The sequence below is a fragment of the Netta rufina genome (assembly GCF_964035555.1).
Source record: "Netta rufina genome assembly, chromosome: 3".
NCBI lineage: Eukaryota > Metazoa > Chordata > Aves > Anseriformes > Anatidae > Netta > Netta rufina.
Window position 1 is genome coordinate 92,942,251 of NC_140125.1, and position 19,474 is coordinate 92,961,724.

Sequence of the window (19,474 nt, forward strand, 5' to 3'; positions counted from 1 at the left end):
TACTATTCTGTAAGAAAGTAGTTGGTGGGTGACATTAGCATCTCCAGGTATTTTCTGGGAGGTGTCTCCCTCTCCCCAGCTGGGCCATTCAGAGCTGAAGCTAAAGCAGGGCAGCAGCGGCCACTGGGCAGTGGTGCAGTGGTTGAACCTGAGAAATCCAGCTCAGGCCAAGGCCAGGCGGAGCCTCTGCACTGCTTGGTCAGCACACAGACAGGGAGCTTCTGCTGGTAAGGGCAAGAAAACATTTCTTGGGTGACAGACTCACCTACAAATACAAATTATGGTACCACATGTACATCTGTAGTTACTGTTAACTTACTGAAGTATCTGTAACTCACCACATACCAAAGGTCAAAATGAAAGGGCAAGACATTCACTTAAAAATTATATGTATATGTATATGTATGTCATTGAAAGATTAATATTTCATTTTTTTGTTTGCTTGTTTTTTCTTAGCTTGTGTTTTTTAAATTTATTGTAGGGAAGCATTTTAGCTTTACAGAAAATTAAAACTGCAAATCAATCTACCATTGATACCATGTTCAGCTTTTGATGTCATGTTCAGTATTTTAGTATTGTTGAAGTACCAATGCAAGGTCATAGTCATTAAAATCTAACGTGGTGATGATATTTTTCCTAGTCCTAGAGTAAAGGACCTAATTACTTAGAGATCATTGGACTTCATATCATTCATAAGAAAGACAGGAAAAGGTATTTGAAGTTCAGTTACATCACTGTTACACCATTTAACAAAACTGTGTTCAAGAAAAAAATCATAGAATAACTTAGAGATAAAATGATAATATAAATCAAACATGTTGTATAATTTAGTATCTTATACAAATGCTGGAGGTACAAATAAATACAGTCAGATGCTAATAACCAAAGCCTACAGAACTCTACTTATGTCATTATATGTTAAATTTGAGAAAAACACACAATATAATCCACTTAGTACATATTACTGTTATATGTACAAGATATCAATGTAAAAGGTAACTATTAATCGTTAATGCTATTAATTAGCAGAAAATGTATTAAAATTAAAGACCTGATTAGTTTAGATTTTGCTTCATAAAAAAAAATAAATAAATAAATCCCTTTTTCTTGAAAAATAGACATATTACCAAAAAATACAGATTTTAGATAATGACAGTTACTAGTATATTTATTTTAAAGTATTTTGGCCCTTCTTTGTAGACTTTCCATTTATGATATTATGTGTTAATGTTATTTGTAAATATACATTTAGAATTTGACGTAGATCATTATAGATTATGTTTCTAAAACATGTATTGAGTTTTGTGATCCTATCACCACTAAAGATCAGTCTGGATTATAAAAAATAAATGAATGATTCTTAGGTATTGTAATCTTCAATAAATGATATCTTAATCTACAGTAAGAATTTACGTTATTAAGAGGACTAGAACACTCTGTTTAATAGTTTAATAGGTTTAATTAATACAAACTGTTTGTATTAATGTATGTGTGTATATTGCTACGTGTTGAGCAAACAATAACAGAACAAAGCCTCATTGTGCAACATTAGTCTGTAGCAGCGCACTGTTTTGAGCTACTGCCACTATTTTGGGCATGATTAGCTTTATACATCAGTCACTTTGTTTCATATGACTGTAAGATTCAGTTTTGAAATTATTTTCTAATCTGATATCACACCGATTCTATTTCAATATTATCATTGGAAGTTTGATTTTAAAAGCTATACAGCTGCTATTTTGTCCCATCTAAATTCATACGATTTTGATTATTGCACAGTTCCATTTAATTAATTTAGTTCCAAGCAGTCTATGTGAAACAAAGTTACCTGGTGACTAATTAAATGTAAAGAATGAAGACTAAAAAAGAATCCAATTCATTTGTGAGTAATTAAAAGTAAAAATATTGTTAACACTGTTAGACATTATTGACCTATACACAGCTATCACAGACTGCCTTTTTTAATTTTCTCTTTTTAACAACAGGTGCATATGTCCCCTTGGTTACACTGGCACTTTCTGTGAACTTGATATAGATGACTGCATTGGAAACCAGTGCTCTGAGTATGGTTTCTGCCAGGACCACTTGCATAATTACAGCTGTAACTGTATGCCTGGATATGAAGGACCCTTCTGTGAAGTAGAAATTAATGAATGTTCAAGTTCACCTTGCAAAAATGGAGCTACCTGTGTGAATTTAATTGATCACTTTTCATGCCATTGTGCTGAAGGGTTCAAAGGTAAGTTTTCACTGTTGAAGTGCCTTGTACTACAAATGTGCCTGTCCAACTCTATCTCAGCAATGTTTATAAGACCTTTTTATAAGAACTATGTGTATACATGTGTATACATGAAAGTATATATGACTTGACAGAGTATTAACTGAATTAGTATGGAAATTCTTACATTGTATCTCCTAACTGTTCTTCTGCTGACCCTTCTTCTACTAACTGTACAATTCTGAACATGAATTTTGATGCTTTTGGCAATAAAAAATGATCAAGTTCCAAAACACAATTTCAATCGTGTTCGTTTAGTTTCCCTATTAGGCAGTTTTAGGTATTGCGGTTTCAGTCATAAACAGGATGTCAGAATCTCGTGATGGAATGAATGTTTTGGTACAGGAAACAGGAAAGTATAAGGAGTAATGAGATCAGCAGTACCATTCTCTACATGTATAAACAGCTTTATTGGACTTAGTTGCTCAGACTCTCTCAGCAAAGATAGATGAGTATTTTAGAGCATCTACTTATCTTAGACATCAGTCCTAGAATGCAAGTCTGTAGATTTCTGCACTGTGTTTGATCAGCATAAAGCTGATAATGTGATTCCTTTTTGTACTAATTTTCCACTTTGTGTGAACACTCTGATACTCAGACTTTGTGTGAAAGACAGAAGCTCATCTTCAATTCATGTTTCTCAGCGACACTAAAATGTTGCTTTTCCATTTAATCTGTATGATCAAGCACAAATAGCAATGCACTGAACGTTTCTATATATTTATTGATAATGTGTGGTATAATATCACTGGTGGTGATATAAATAGATAATATAATATACATAGTGCCACCTGTACCAACTGATAATGAATGTTTTTCATCATTAATTTACAATTTACTCTTCCAATTTACTCAGGGTTCTTGCTCTAGTTCAGGGAGACATTTACAGCACACATAATATATTTGTAAGTTCCAGTTAAACCATTGGGCTAATACATCTATTTAGATCTTTTTGGGTCAGTGCTGAAGTGCTGAACCATTAAGCAATTGCAAATTCAGTGCTAATTTCTCATAATAAATCCTGGCTAGCTAAGCTCACTTTTAACATTTCTGCACTAATATTTATAATTTCAAATATGTTTATATTCATTTGTACACATATGCATATACATATATTTATGTAATTGATAAACATTTATGGATTTGTTGTCCCCAATTTGAGCATGTATTTTTTTTGGTCATTTGAATACACCTTTAATAATATATGGTATTTCCTCTCTTTCCTCTTTTATTTATAAGTAGGCAACTCTGAACAGTATTAATTTTTCTACTCAGAGCTCATCATTTGCACCCTTTCATTAACCTGTTGCTTTCTGTCATGAGCTATTCATGCAAATTATAATGCATCATTATTGTGCTTTTTTGCTACTACTGTTGACTATATGGAACATTTACCAGTTGCAGCAAGTTTAGACTAGACTCTAGTCCGAAATAAAGTATCCGTATATGCATCTGAGGTAGGGCTAAAAGAAATAAATTAAAAAAAAAATATATCAAAAATTATAGTAAAAAAAACAAAACAAAACAAAACAAAACAAAACAGGAGGTGACCTAAATTCCATAAAGATAAACACAGGCCAGTTAAATGTCTGCAAGAAAAGAGGAAAAGTATTTGGCTTCTTTGAACAAAATCTATCCTAATATATATTCATTACACTGATGAAACTTCAGTTCTGATTTGGTGCTTTGCTGGTCTTCATGTGGGGACTTCAAAAACTGATATCTGCTGGAGGGACAATATAGCAGGGAATACATGAACTAGTAAGTTTCTAAAGTTCATCAATGACAACTCTCTGACCCAAGTAACAGAGGAACCAGCAAGGACAAGTGCTTTGCCTGACTTCACACAAACAAGGATGGACTTGTTAGAGATCTAAAGGCTAAAGGCAGTATTCATGCAGTGACAGTGAGAAGGCAAAGTTCAAAATCCTTAGACAGGAGAGGAGGTAAAAAGCAAGATCACCAAACTGGATTTGAGAACAGACTTTGGCCCTTTCAAGAATGTACCTGAATGAGTCCCATGGGATAGGCAAGGATTACCTCCTCCAAGCTCAAAATCAGTCTATCCGAATGAGCAGGAAGTCAAGCAAAGATGCAAACAGGCCTGCATGAATGAAGAAGGAGCTCCTGGTAAAACTCAGGCATAAAAATGAAATACACAGAAGCTAGAAGCAAGGACAGGTAACTTGGGAGGAATATAGACACTGTCAGAACACAGAGAGATTCAGTTACATGTATGTTATATTTCAGCCCTGGCAGGCATCTAAGTACCACACAGCTGCTTGCACACTTCCCAGGTGAGATGGAGGAAAGAATCAGAAAGGTAAAAGTATGAGAACTCAAGGGTTGAGATAATGACAGTTCACTAGGTAAAGCAAAAACCACTCACACAAACAAAGCAAAACACAGAATTAATTCATTACTTCCCATCTGTAGGCAGATGTTCAGCCACTTCCAGGAGAGCAGGGCTCATCACACGTAACAGTTTGTTGGGAAGATAAATGCCATCACTCTAAACATCCCCCTCTTCCTCCTCCATCATCCCAGTTTTATTGATAAGCATGATGTCATGTAGTATGCAATATCCCTAAGGTCAGTCTGGCCAGCTGTCCTGGCTGTGTCCACTCTCAAGTTCTTGTGCACTTCAAGGCCACCCTGAATAATCTTTGAACAGTTGTAGTGATTGTAAGAGGTGCCTGAGAACTGGAGGAAAGAAGTGGAATTAAGTCTATCTGGAGGCCAGCAATTCATGGTGTAGACAACACTGGCTCCAGTCCTGCTTCACATTTCCTTTAATGACATGGGTTATGGGACAGAATGTACCCTCAACACATTTGCTGATGACACGAAACTAGAAAGAATGTCTGACACAGCAGAGGAAGTCTGCAAGAGCAGTCTGCCATTCAGAGGAACCTCAACAGGCTGGAGGAATGGTCTGATGGGAACCGCAAGGAGTTCAGCAAGGGTAGTTGCAAAGTCCTTCACCTGAGGGTGAATAACCCCAGGTACTAGTATATGTTGGGGTCTACCCAGCTGGAAAGCCTCTATGCAGAAAAGGGCCTGGGATTCTAGTGGACACCAAACTGGCCAGGAGTAAATCTTGTGGCAAAGAAGGCTAACAATATCCTGTATGGCCCTAGAAAGAGTGCTGCCAGCAGGTTGAGGGAGGTGATTTTTCTCCTCTACTCAGCTCTGGTGAGATATATCTGGAGTTCTGGGTACACTTATGGGCTCCCCAGTACAAGAGAGACATAGACATACTGGAGAGAGTCTTGTGAAGGAACAGATGAAGATCATTGAGGAACTGAAGCACATCTCATATGAGGAAAGGCTTTGAGAACTGGGACTGTTCAGCCTAGAGAAGAGAAAGCTCACAGAAAATCTCAACAATTTATATAAATACCTGAAAAGGAGGTTGCAACAAGTCTGGATCCAGACTCTTTCCAGTGGTGTTCACTGGAAATGGCACAAACTGGAACACAAGATGTTCCATCTAAACATCAGGAAACACTGTGAGAGTGATGGAGCACTGCAGCAGATTGCCCAGAGAGGTCATGGAATCTCCCTTCTCAGAGATCATCAAAAGCCATCCACACATGGTCTTGGGCAACCTACTTCAAGTGACCCTGTTCGAGCAGAGGGATCGGAGTAGATAATTTTGAGAGATCCCTTCTAACCTCAGCTATTCTGTGCTTATGTGAGCATGAGCACTTATATAGATGACATCTTACTGGAAAGTACTTTTTTCTTATTTTACCACTCAGAGAGGTATTATATGATAGTATTCCAAGAGAAGCAAATTCAAAGTCAAGAGAATTTTCACAATACTATTAATGTAGTGCAGCTCATTATCATATGTACTGAACATAATTTTTTTTCATAGAGTATAAAACAAAAACAATTAATAAAAGACTAGAAATTTATAAAAATGTTATCACTACTCTAGTATTTCTATGTTCATATTTTGTCTAAGGTTTTATGATCCTGTGATTTTTTATATTATAGAACAGATTTGAAGTTCAGTCATAACTGCATGTTATGAATCAGTGAAGAGTATCTCAGCATGATGTTAGAAAGACACATTTTGGTTTTGTTATGCTATGTAATTCAACCTTTTTACATATCCACATGTGCTTCAATTTCTTCATAAGTCTTAAATTCAATTTCAGAGGAAATATCAAAGGCAGCAGTAGATAAATTTAAGAGTAAAACCAAAGTCATTCCTGCTCAGGACTCTGTAAATCTCTGGGAACTATTATACTATGTGTACCAGGATTCACAAGTTTGAAAACAAGCCATGAGTACCCAGCCTCCAACTTGTTTTTTCTGCTGTTAATAAATGAATCCCTGGGTACTCTTTGATATAGAATTAGAGTGCGTTTTTATTTCAGAACCAAATTTTACATAGACAACTCATAGCTGTCTCCTCTGCCTAAATTATCATTTTAGTCTGATGTCTATCAGTATTTCACAAATGTTTTACATTCTATTATGTAGGGTCTCCTTAGGCACTGTAAAGGGATTTATCAATATGAACAGCTTGCACACTCTTATTTGACAAAAAGAAGCTTATAAAAAATCCAAGACTTGGGCATCTGCATATTAAAAATCAATATATTGTTTTATATAATATGTATAAATTGTATTTATGTATAATATATAATATTTTTAGCATCGTACAGCACATTCTTCCCTTTTGAACTGTTAACTGTACTTGTGATGGAGACTTTAATATGGAGACATTTTTTTGGTGTCTCCACTACCAGCAAGAGAATTCGGCCTGTGCCAGACTTGGCAGCTTGCAGTATGACCTGTAAAAATTTAGTAGTTTTATGAAAACCTTTATTCCATCATTTTGGTCATGTGACAATACTCTATATTGCTTTGCTGTGATTCAGTGTATCAAACAAACATAATTCTATTCACTTGAGAAGTCATTGTCAGACTCTCTTCTTCCATATCTTCATTTTATTCCATATAACAAAATCAGTGCTCAGCATCAAATGGTTCTAGCTTTCATGATTAATGACTTGGATTTCTAAGCAAATACTGCTGTGCTTCATTCCGGCTTAATAGAAGCTCTTCTTGGAAGTATTTGTTAAAAGGTTGCCTTTATTCAAACATACCCTTCATTAAAAGTCTTGTTTGTTCGGGTACTTACAAAAATGGGAAGACAGCTGCCGAGAATTCTAAGTAGATGAGAAATATTGCCTCTTGAGGTTTTGTATCTATACAACATTGATTGCTGTATAGTTAAGATGTGTGGTTTTTGTTGTTGTTTTTCTTGTTGTTTTGTTTTGTTCTGAAATTATACTGTAACTCACATAGCAAGATATTAATCCATCATTGCTCTATACATATGCAAGCAGTGAATAACAAAATTCACACTCATCACCAATGTTGGTCTTCCAGTAGCTTTTTAAGTTACACATTAATATGTTCTATATATGCTGCATTTCAGTTTTCTCTCTCTTTTTTTTTTGTCCAAAATGGGAAAATAACATACCTTTTTAATATCATTGTATTACTTTAAATTTCTGTACTTTGCTTTTTTATCTATTATGCCACAGCTACATCAGAAGAATTCACCTAACATTTAGAGTCTATTAGAGGAAGCATTTAAGTGTTTGTACTTTCAGTAAGCTATTCATTGTTCTTAAATCAATTGGATGTTATTAAATAGTTTTACATTTCTGTGGTAGAAATGAACAATATATCTTTGATGTTATTCTTAAAGACAGATCTTGAAAGGAAAAACACAAGGTTGTGTGAAAACTTATCCTTTTCAATACAAGTGAATTTAGCTGCTTTAAAAAATAATGTCTAGAACAGCTGATGGACACACTAATATAATGAAGATTGACTATGTTATATCAAGGAGCAGCAAGTACAAGGCTGCTTCATGCGGGTAGCAATGAATAGGGCTGAAAACAACCCCAAGTGTAGGCACTGCCCTCACTAAGCAGAGCACAGTCCTGCAGCATCTAAGCAGAGCAGGCTGAGACCTGCTAACCTGTTGCCCTCAAGAGCCCTAGGCACTGAAAGCAATTGACCAGGCCCAGGGCCAGGAGTCCCAGTTAGAAACAGCAGGAGGCAGGCCTAGAGACAAGGCCAGAGACGAGGCTGCAATGTACATACAAAGGATCCTGTCAGTTGAGGTCCATTTTTGAGACAGGGCCTTAGGCAGTACTATAAACAGGCACATCTACAGCATAGCTCAGGCTAGAGCTGAGTGCCTAGGGCTGAGCTGAAATGGGGCTTGTTGGACAATGGGCAGGGTATTTGGGAAGGTCCCAGATGGGGCTGCTCAGGACAATTACATTCTACCAGTGTTCTCAGGGGCATGATATGCCTTAGCAGGTCCACATGCAATTATGAAATTATGAAAACTATACAGACCCACAGTTTGTATAGCTACCCATTGTATCAAATTCATAGCTGTTTTCTGAGACAATTTAAAAATGAAACAAACAAACCAACAAACAAAAAAAGTTTGTCTTTGAGATTTTCAGAGAATTCTGATGCATCTGATTCTTTTTAGTGCTGGATTTGTTTTCTGCTAATTCTTTAAGAAAACTACCTCACAGATTAGATAGGATTTTGATTTTTAGTTTTCATTAAAGGATAGCCTACAGGCACATAAGTAGTAGTCATCATGGACTGCAAAAATACTTGTAATACTTGCTAATTTTAGAGTTGTTGCTATTTTTGCTAACTTTTCTTAAAAACATACAAGTCATAGAACTGTATAGCTAGAAGACACATCAACATGTAACTTCCTTCATCTCTGTTAGTATATATGCCATTCTGATAGCTCTTAATGAAATTCATTGTAATATTATGGCTATTATTAAAAAGCTTTTATTAACATTAAAATGGACACAGAGAAAGCCTTTATAAAGATCTTCATAAATAGAAAGATATTTCTCAGTCCCCTCTTTTTGATTTCAAACCAGTCCATTGCCTTCATACTGTCTTCAATGATATTCCCTAAATTTCTAGTTTTATGGATTTTCCATCTGTAGGAAAAGAAAGAAGAATTTCCAAAGTAATTCAAAACTCAGAATAAAATACTATAAGCTTGCTATGTAGCTTTTATCTGAATCACTGAATACGCTTTCTCCACTGCATATATAGGAAACTTAAGACATTATGGGATTACTTCCAGTGCTTTCAGATCTAAGCATTAGATATCATTTCTGTTGTCTTAGCAGCCTAAGAGATCCTCATAGGTCAGATATGACTCGAGGTGCACATGAGACTCCTGCCCTCTTTAGTAATATCTGAAAGCCAAGACACTCTCTAGCATTAATGTAATACCAGATACCTATGTTTAATTTACTAATATCCATCCTACTGTTCCTAATTCAGTAAAATTAAATTGATTCTGGATACAAACAATTAGGTGAAATACTTTTATGAAAAAATATTTACAAAGCATTGTCACATGCACAGATAATGTCCCTGTTATTTTAATGGCTATTTTATTAACTAGATCAGACTGGCTGTGTGCTGTGCAACCAATCTTCCTGTGCTCTCTGCCAAGCTGTCTTGTGAAAAGATACAGGAGCCCAGGAGCTCCAGCAAGTTCTTAACTAATCTGTGTAGCGTGTGAAGTCAAGCTCACATATTTTGCTATTCACCACATACTCTACACAGAGATTTGCTCTGACCTACTAACCAAATTGAAATGCAGACCTAAAATGAAAACTCTTTAATAACAATATCAATATTGTTCCTCATATGAGTTTCTTACAGTACCAGGATGCAAAAAGGGCATGAGGACCTTTTAAAGGCCTGTAAGATTAGCAGGTACTGATCTGGAATGAAACTACTTACCTGTGGTTGGCAGCTGCCAGTTGGCAGGTTTAAATGGTGCTTTTGTGTAGCAGGACAAAGATACCTAGATACCAGATACTACTCGTATGAGAAAGAGATGTCTCCTTAGTTAGTCCATTCTTTGGCAAAGTGACCTATATAATGTATTGAAAATGTTTCTGCTGCACTAAGGAATGCAAATGGATTCACGTTTCTGTTCACCATTTCCAGTGAATGAAAGTTTTCCATTCCAAGGAAAACATTAGACTGATACTTGACAAAGAAGGTCACCTAGCAAGTAAGGATGAGGAAAAATCATTTAATGCCTTTTTTTTTTTTTTTACCACTTTTTAAAATTCATGGTAGATTTTGGGTTGCCTTGTCCTCAGAGTTGGACACCCATGACAGAGGGAGCAGCAACTTTCCAGTTGTGGGCAACACAATTGTAAGACACCAGCTGTATCAGTTGAATATTCATAAGATCATGGGACCTGAAGGGATTCACACCAGAGTATGAGGGAGTTAACAGATGTTATAGCTGGTCTCCTTTCCATAATATGTCTTGGGAGTCTGGGCAGGTCCCTGCTGACTGGAAGTGAGCCAATGCAATAATACTCTACAAAAAGGGCTAGAGATAAGACCCAGGAAACTACAGACCTGTTAGTTTAACCCTAATACATGGAACTATTATAGATAAGATTATCTAGATGCTACCGAAACGCATTTAAAGAACAAAGCAATTGTCATACATAGTCAACATGGCTTCATAAAGGTAAACGCTTGCCTTAGTAATTTCATCTCCTTCTATGATAAGGTCACATGCATGGTGGATGAGGGGAAGTCAGTGGATGTAATCATTCTGGATTTCGGTATGGCCTTTGATACCATCAGTCACAGCATCCTTCTGGACACATTGCCCAAATGGGTGTTGAACCGCTTCACAGTGCACTGGGTGATGGACTCATGCCAGAGCTCAAATGGCCAATCTCTGGCTGGAAGATGGTCACTGGCAGTGTTCCCCCAGACTCTGTCCTTGGGCCAGTCTAGTTCAATATTTCTGTCAATGTTCAACGTTCAACATTTTGATCTGGAGGCAGGAGTGGAATGCATCCTCAGCAAGTTCAATGACAATACTAAACTGGGAGGTGCTGTTAATTTCCTGGAGGGATGAGAGGCCTTGCAGAGGGATCTAGATAGATTGGAACAGTGGGTGATCATCAATGGCATGAAATACAACAAAGGCAAATTATGGGTTCTACATCTGGGATGGAGTAATGCCAGACACAGGTACAGACAGGGAGATGAGTGGCTAGAGAATTGTTCGACAGAAAGGGAGGTGCTGGTTGACAGTAATTTCAACATGAGCCAGCAGCGTTCCCTGACAGCCAAGAGGGTAAACTGCATTTTGGGATGCATTAAACACAGCATAGCCAGCCTGTCAAAAGAGGGGATTCTCTCACTGTATTTAGCCTTGGTGCTGCCTCCCCTTGAATAATGTGTGCAGTTTTAGAGTCTACCATATAGAAAGGTACTTTCTATATGTTTCTATAAGTTAAGGTACTTGAATGCATCCAGGGGAGGGCAAGAAGGCTGATAAAAGGGCTGGAAGGCACGTTGTATGAGGAGAGGTTAAGAAGAGTGAGTTGGGAGAAATCTAGTTGGGAGAAAAGAAATCTAGTTGGGAGAAAAGGAGGCTAAGGAGCGACCTTACTGCTATCTACAGTTTATCCTCAGGATAAGGATAAGGACATGCTGATCTCTTCTTTCTGGTAACCAATGATAGGATGCACTGGACTGGCACAAAGCTGCACCAGGAAAGCTTCAGACTGGATAGTCAGAAAAAATTATTTGTTGTAAGAATGGTCAAACACTGGAACAGGTTTCCTAGTTAGGCAGTTGATGCCCCATGTCTATCAGTGTTAAATAGGCATTTGGTAATGTCCTTAATAATATGCATTAACTTTTCATTAGCCAGGCAGTTGTGATTGCAACCTGCAAATAGCTTTTATGGCTACTAGTTGGACTGAAAAAAAAAAACAAGCATTTTTTTTCAGTAGTGCTTTATTAGGATTACATTAAGCAGAATTTTAAAACATTTGCTTTTCATCTGATCTGGGAATAGAAATATGCAGTTTATGTCCTGAAGTAATGTTTCCCTAATTTAAGGGTTAATAGTTTTTAATACTAATACTAATACTAATACTAATACTAATACTAATACTAATACTACTAATAATAATAGTAATAAACTTAGACAATTTTTTTTGTGTTCACTCTCTCCATCTTTTCATTGTCAAAATTTATATTCCATTATGCCTATAAAACAAAATTTGGTATGAACCTTATGCAGATGAAGTGTGGCATTTCGATATTTTTGCATGAATTAAGCCTGAAAGACATTAAAAGTAGCAGTGGCAATTTATAAAATGGATGACATTAAAATACAGATACTTATACATAACATCTATTATATTAAAAAAAATAAGCTTTCTAATCATTCCTGGTTTTACTCTAATGCATGAATATTTAATTTGAGAATATGTAATTAAGCTTACTTTGAAATTAAAAAAAAAAAAAAAAAAGTATAGTTTTGCAGATATTCTAAAAAATGTCAAAACAGTTAAAATCATTCATTTAAAGTGTGAGGTTAGGCTCTTTTGTCATCAGAAATAAAATAAAGTTTGAACTACTGAAAGGTGCAGACTTTCAGTGTTGTAATCTTACAGAGTTGCCTGTACTTCAGAGCAAAGGAATATTCAATGAGACTTCATCCATTATATTTTGAAATTGAGTATTCCTTTGTTTTCTTACGTCTATTTACCTGAGAACTTATGAATGTTTTCATTTGCTAAAATAGTATGATTTCTTTAAACACTACATTAGTAATCCTGATAGACTATGTGTCTGCCAAATTTCTAAGCATGCATCCGCTGAAGGTCCTAAACGCATATCTCTTAGCAAGTCTTCTGTTCTGCGGAATAATCAGTCACTTCTGCAACATCAGTGTGCCTGTAGAAAGCTGTTAAGCGTCAGGCCATGAAACTCATGTGTTATTAGAGTAACAGAGTTTCCTAGGCAGCTCTAATTATTTGTTATGTATTTTAAGAACACTGCAATTTTATACATGATAAAACACACTATAAAGTAAAGGGAAACAGAATCAGTTTATGATGAGTTTTAACATTATGCTTGTATTTCAGAATTTGATTACATGAACCCTGTGGATTGCTTAGGAATTCAGACCCAAAGCTATGATTTATTAAATAACTAATTAAATATTGTGTTATACTACTAATTATGTTTGGATTTGTTATATTAATGTTAACCTTAAAAGTGTAAACCCAGAAAATATTTATATGAACATACTATGGTGTTGAAAGTAATTTGTAGCCAATTAGTTATTCTTACTGTATGTTCAAATAAGGTTTACCATTTCAAATGTGTAGTTGAGATTATCTGCATACTAAATAATAATAATAATAATAATAATAAAATAAAAATAAAAATAAATGGATGCACTGTATGCATCTAGCCTTTCTACCTTTCTTCCTGTCTTGCATACTCAGAAAATATCACACATTAACTCCGTAAATTCTTTTCTTCTCTCTGAAACATTTTAAAAAGTACTGTCCAAATACTGCCCTCCTATTCTGAAGGCATAAATTCTTATATTTCCATTGCAACTGTATGCGAGAAGGACATGTCTTTTGTTGGGTGCAACTACCAGCTTAGTGCCACTCTTTGTTAGGACACATAACTACAAGAGATAATTATTATCTACAAAAACAAAATGGAATTATTCTCATTTTCATTACACAATCATTTATTTGATTGGCAGAAATTGCACTAACACATGAAGTTTTTTCCAAGGTTTAACATCATTCACGTATAATAATAATAAAATAAATGCTGTTTCTGTAGCCTTTTCTGAGGTGTACAGAATGATACAATGGCACTTTTAACTTTTAGATAGAAAATACTGAACTATTTAATGTGTTAAGAGTATTTTCAACTGGAATATTTCAGAAAATTAAATAATTTTCTATATCATTCTGCAAGTACTGTTAGCTAGCACAAACTGTAAATCAGTCAGTGGTTTTTGTAAATATTTTTGTCAGTTATGAGAAACATATTCTCAAAGCTTGATAACTGAGACGAGGCTGAGTGGCATGTAATTGCTTCTTTGTCAACTGAAGTAATTTAGCTGTAATAACAGCCTCCAGGCGTAAAATCAACACCATTGCTATCAGAGCAGGGACTTTTTTTCCTAATTCCCTTGTTCTTTTAAATGCAGAATGGAATTCACACACATTTAACATTGCCACAGATAAATAAAAGCAAAATACCTGAAACCAAGTTGTTTTTCAGCAGTGTTGAAAATGTACAGCAGGTGTACTTCTACTGTATAGTATTAGTCTGGACATTTACATTTGGGATCAATCATCTAAATTGGGACTAAATATTTTAATCTATGGAGTGTTGCAGTATAGATTAATACATTAAGAAAAACTGTATTTATAAAGTCTTAAAAGAATGGGAGTTAATAGTGTGATATTTGAAATTAAAATCAGTTTCTGATAACACTAGTGGGAATTTCTTAGCTATGGACTATAACCAATATTTATTTTATTTTTTCCAAATGAAGGCACAAAATAAATCCCCTTTTTCTGCTTCCTTTCTCATATTGCTTAAATCACTATGCTTCTGGTTAGACTTCAGTAGGAGGCTTTGAATCCTTTCTCACTGTTTCTACATACAATTAGATTTTGTCACTGCTCCTCAAAACAGCTAAAGCTCCAATGTTCATCTCATGTCCCAAACTTCTCAAGCCTTCATTATTTCATCATCCTCTCAGGAATCCCTAGATGTGTCATTTCATATATTTCAGTCAAAACATGGCCAGAGAATTAACCTTTTGGTCTGTTCATCTGGTTGTCTTTTTACTTTTGAATTCCTCAAAGGCTTCACCTTGTGCAATGCAGACTATTTTTTGTTAGTTTTTGGAAATACTGCACAGTTCACTGCTGCCCTTTCTGTCTTTGTTCTTTTCTACTATCCTATCAGGACTGCCTACTATCTATTTCCTACTATCCTATCAGGACTGCCAGACTAAATGGTACCAATTTATGGTACTTTTATAAAACTGTTGTGACTGTCTCTGCTTAGTGTCCATTTCATCCCCTAGGAAGTATTTTCTTGAGGCTGAATACAGGATTTTCTATATAGCATTAGATAACATCATTTAGGGTGCCGAATTTCACTGTAAATTCTCAGTTGAAAAGTATAGAAGTATAGGCTAGTTAGAAGCCTAAATGAAGTTGACTCATCCCACACTAAATTTCATATCTCAAAAAGAAAATAAAAAAACAAAGTTAACAACAGTCCACAATTTGGAAGAAATTGTAGTTGTGTCTGGTACAGCCATGTCTTCAAATTATTGTACCATACAGATCAAAAAGATACCTTTGCTGCCTTCGATTCAAGAGGCAATTCCCTTAGAATTGCATTTGTTTTATTTTAGACTTTATCCATTAGAAGTATACCACAACTTAAAGGACATGAAAGAATCTGTTTCAGGTAGTTTTTCTTGTACATATTGCAGCTTAGCCATGGCTTGTAAACATGTTATTTACTCCTAGAAGAAACTCTGTGCTACTCTCCATTTATTTGTGCATAAGAAGAGAGCCAATGCATCTCCATTTATCTCCCTCCAAAGAGATCTACCATATTCTGGGACGTAGCTGTGGGAATAGGTCTGAACTAGAAAACATAAGGAAAGCAAAATATTGGAATTAGATCAGAAAGGTTGCATATAGTGCTATTTCTTTTTCAACACTTCAGACAAAATTTACAAATATAAAAAGAAATCTAAAAACATCTATATTTTGGCCACTTCCAAATGTCTATATTCCTGACAGGTGGCACAGCACATTAAGCAACATTCAGCAACTGCTGCTATCAAGCAGGTAGCTCTTTAGTTTACTGAGTTATTTGGACTCTCCTTGGTCTCTACATGTGTCTCCACTTTATCCTCCAGGTATCTTAAAATCATATGAACAATGTAGAACATGGGTAGACATAAGAAAATAAAATAAAAGAAAAAAAGAAAAAAAGAAAAGCACTCATAGAAGTTACTCTGCCAATCATTTTAAGCATGGAACAGAACCTTATTGCTACTATGGGCTTCCCTGATGAAGGCCTATTTCTGGTAGATACGGTAGGTACTTCTAGTGACAAAATAAAGGTTTTTCAGATCTGACTATCTTGATACATATGATTGCATGAGAAGGCATTTATGTGTGCTGAGGATAAGAGACCAAATATTTTCCTCAGTGCAAATAATTCAGGGCAATTTCAGGATTCTTTTTTTTTTTTTCCATACTTTTCTTTGAGGTTCACCAAAAGCCACACATGCTTTATACACTGCTGACCTATGATAAGCACTGCACTTATGATTTTCCTCCATATTCACGTGGATGGAAGTACCTATTCCTGTTACAAATCAAAGCAACCCCTGCTGTAACAAATCTACATTTAATTACACTTCCCACCTTAGCTCTTAATTATTTCATTAAGTAATATCTGTATTTTGCCTCATTATATATTCTTTAGTGACTTGATTATCCTCTTCTGTTGTATTCATGGAAAGGTATATTTAGTATCACAGTAGTGGCAACATTCTGTGGAACATAAGCTGAACTCTACTGTTACACATAACTCTGTGAATTAGTGTTGGCCTGCTTTTCATGTTCGATGATACTCTGCCATTCTTTTTCAAAGAAGACAGTGAGTGAAATGAAAGAAGACAATTGACACAACTGAAAAATAAATAAATAAATAAATAATTGCCTGAATACAGTAATTTTGTATAACAGGAAAGCCCTCCAGGACTGTATGTATCCTCTCTAGGAAAGCTCTCTATTTTCTCGATTGTCTTGCTTCCAATATTGCCTGTCAAAATGGACTCTTGTAACAAATGAAGTAGAAAAATTCATGACATAAAGGATGTCTACCAGTGTCCCTGTGTGCTCTACTAAGTGTGCCTTGGCCAGTGAGGTCAACATTCTGATAGTCCTTTTCCATTAATAATATGTCGCTACAATTTGAACAGATCTGCATGTTTATTGATTTATTTATTTTAATATAAAATTTCAGGAGAAACATGTTCTGTTCACATGAATGAGTGTCTAGATGGACACTGTTGGAATGGAGGAACCTGTGAAGAGGATATAAATGGATTCAAATGCAATTGCCCCCTTGGTAAGCATTTGAAATTTTTTACACAATTGTTAATTTGGTTTAGTGTGTAAGTACCACATTTATATCTTGTGTGCTATGAAATGTCATATGGCAAAAGCACCTTGCTTGCATTTTGAAAGGTACAGAGGTAGTTATTTAGACTAAGGAAAATGAAAATTACGTCAGTCAGTGTCGATGGCAATTTGTCTATGACCAATTTTCATAGAATCATGGAATGGTTTGTGTTGGAAGGGCCCTTAAAGATCAACATTAAATTCCAACCCGACTGCCATGCTAAGGGACATCTCCCACTAGACCAGCTTGTTTAAAGCCCCATCCAACCTGACCTTGGGAGGTGGACAGCCATTTTTAATGAGTAAGTGATTGCTTGGATTTAAAAAAATACCTGTATTTTGTAAAAAGCCACTGAAATATTGTAATATATCATTAAAGAAATATGACAGAACTGGAGATTTCTAATAGTTTAGTATCTGGTTATATAATTGACCTTATAGCAATACATTTCTTGATGAAATTGTAAGTTTTAGGCAGCAAAAAAATGTTAAATTTTACAAACATTCAAAATCCCTGTCTTTGGGATTCAATTCTACTGGCTGCATTACTCACACCTAAAAGAATCAAGAAACACTCTAAAGTATGCATGAGCTCAATCAGGTTGCCTGAGTATGTGCATTTTGTATCACATGAGGTGCCCTTACATATCCAAGACACTGTATGAGGCTGGCAGATAATGGTGTGTGCTATAAAGGACTTATAAGATAAATCAGGCCAGGCAGCAACACAGTGAAAAAAAGACACAACAAAATAAAGGAAGAAAGAAATATGATGTTGAAGATTTTTCTTTGCCAATTATATATACACTGTATAATTTGTGATTTTGCATGCTATTATATGCACATTAAGAAAACATAGAAAGGTGGGGGTTGGGGGTGCAGGGTAGAGATTCCTGAGATAAGAAATCCTTTGGTCAGGATCAAACAGCCTTTCTTCAGTTTTTAAAAGCACAGTGGCCAAAGGAGTCTGGAGGAGAGTTAATTCTGGTAAATTCATTGGTATTTATTGGTAAATACAAAAAAAAAATTACTGATAAACTCTGAATAGGTTATGACATGTGCATTTACAGACATTGTTTGTGTGGAAAACAAGGTCAGAAAACCTGTTTTTATACAAGCTTGGTCTGAGAGGACTTACAGTAGTACTAAGGTGCTTAGAAGAAAAACTGATAGCTATCAGTAAACCCTGGAAATGTCAGAACACTGAAACACAAGTCTCCAACCACCCCTCATAAGCAAAACAATTGTTTGTAAAAGCACTTTAATATACTTAATATCAAAAGATCCTTAAAGGCTTTGAGTAGTATCCTGTTGAGTTTGAAAATGGAGACAACACTGAGTTATATCTTCAAACACAAGACTATGCTTTCATATTTGTTGCTTCATATAGGCACATGTTGCTGAATTAGGTCTGTAGCTAAAAATTAGCAAGAACATTATGTCCTTTGTTCTGAGATAGAGACACATTTAATATACTGCTTTGCTATCCCACGTTTAGTCCCTATTGGTGTTTGTTAACACTCTTGTGTATAGATCCAAAAGGAGATTACTTTTCACATGGCAGAATATGTCATTGATAGAAAAGCAAATTATTGTGACATTCTCTCAGCAGATCATTTGTGCCTATTCATTTAAAGATGTCAGTCATTGTATACAGGCTTTATCCAATAAATTTTTATTATTATTCTTGGTGTGTGCATACATGGTTTGAGTGTCTGTACCTATTCATTCCTTTTTGCTGTGCCTCTGAGGTTAATACAGGGATTTATTATGAACAATCAGGTTTATGTAATGGACATACATACAATACAAACTATGAGTTTCAACCTAATGACTCTACTAAAATGCTGTGAATAGCAGTGATTCTTCATCATTATCAAAGGATCAAGTAACTCCTAGTGAATCAGAGATGATCTGTTTAAACGGTCAGTTATTTTTTGAAAAGAATGAAGATTTTCTGTACTAGCATTCGCAGCTACATTATTAACATTATGGGAACTTGAATTAGAGTTGGAAAAAAAAATGTTTAGTGACATGCACACCTAACAATTAGCTGAAAAGATGT

At 35.4% G+C, this 19,474-nt stretch overlaps 1 protein-coding gene across 1 annotated transcript in view; it reads left to right on the forward strand.

The window, feature by feature from the left end:
• Nucleotides 1–2,109: 2,109 nt before the first annotated feature.
• Nucleotides 2,110–19,474, forward strand: part of EYS (eyes shut homolog) — a gene marked incomplete at both ends in the record, with an annotated part of 718,966 nt that continues 701,601 nt past the window's right edge. Inside the window, 2 exons of the mRNA XM_084285295.1 lie at nt 2,110–2,239; nt 17,252–17,356. Coding sequence (XP_084141421.1) covers nt 2,110–2,239; nt 17,252–17,356 — 235 coding nt within the window. The remainder of the gene's footprint in view (nt 2,240–17,251; nt 17,357–19,474) is intronic.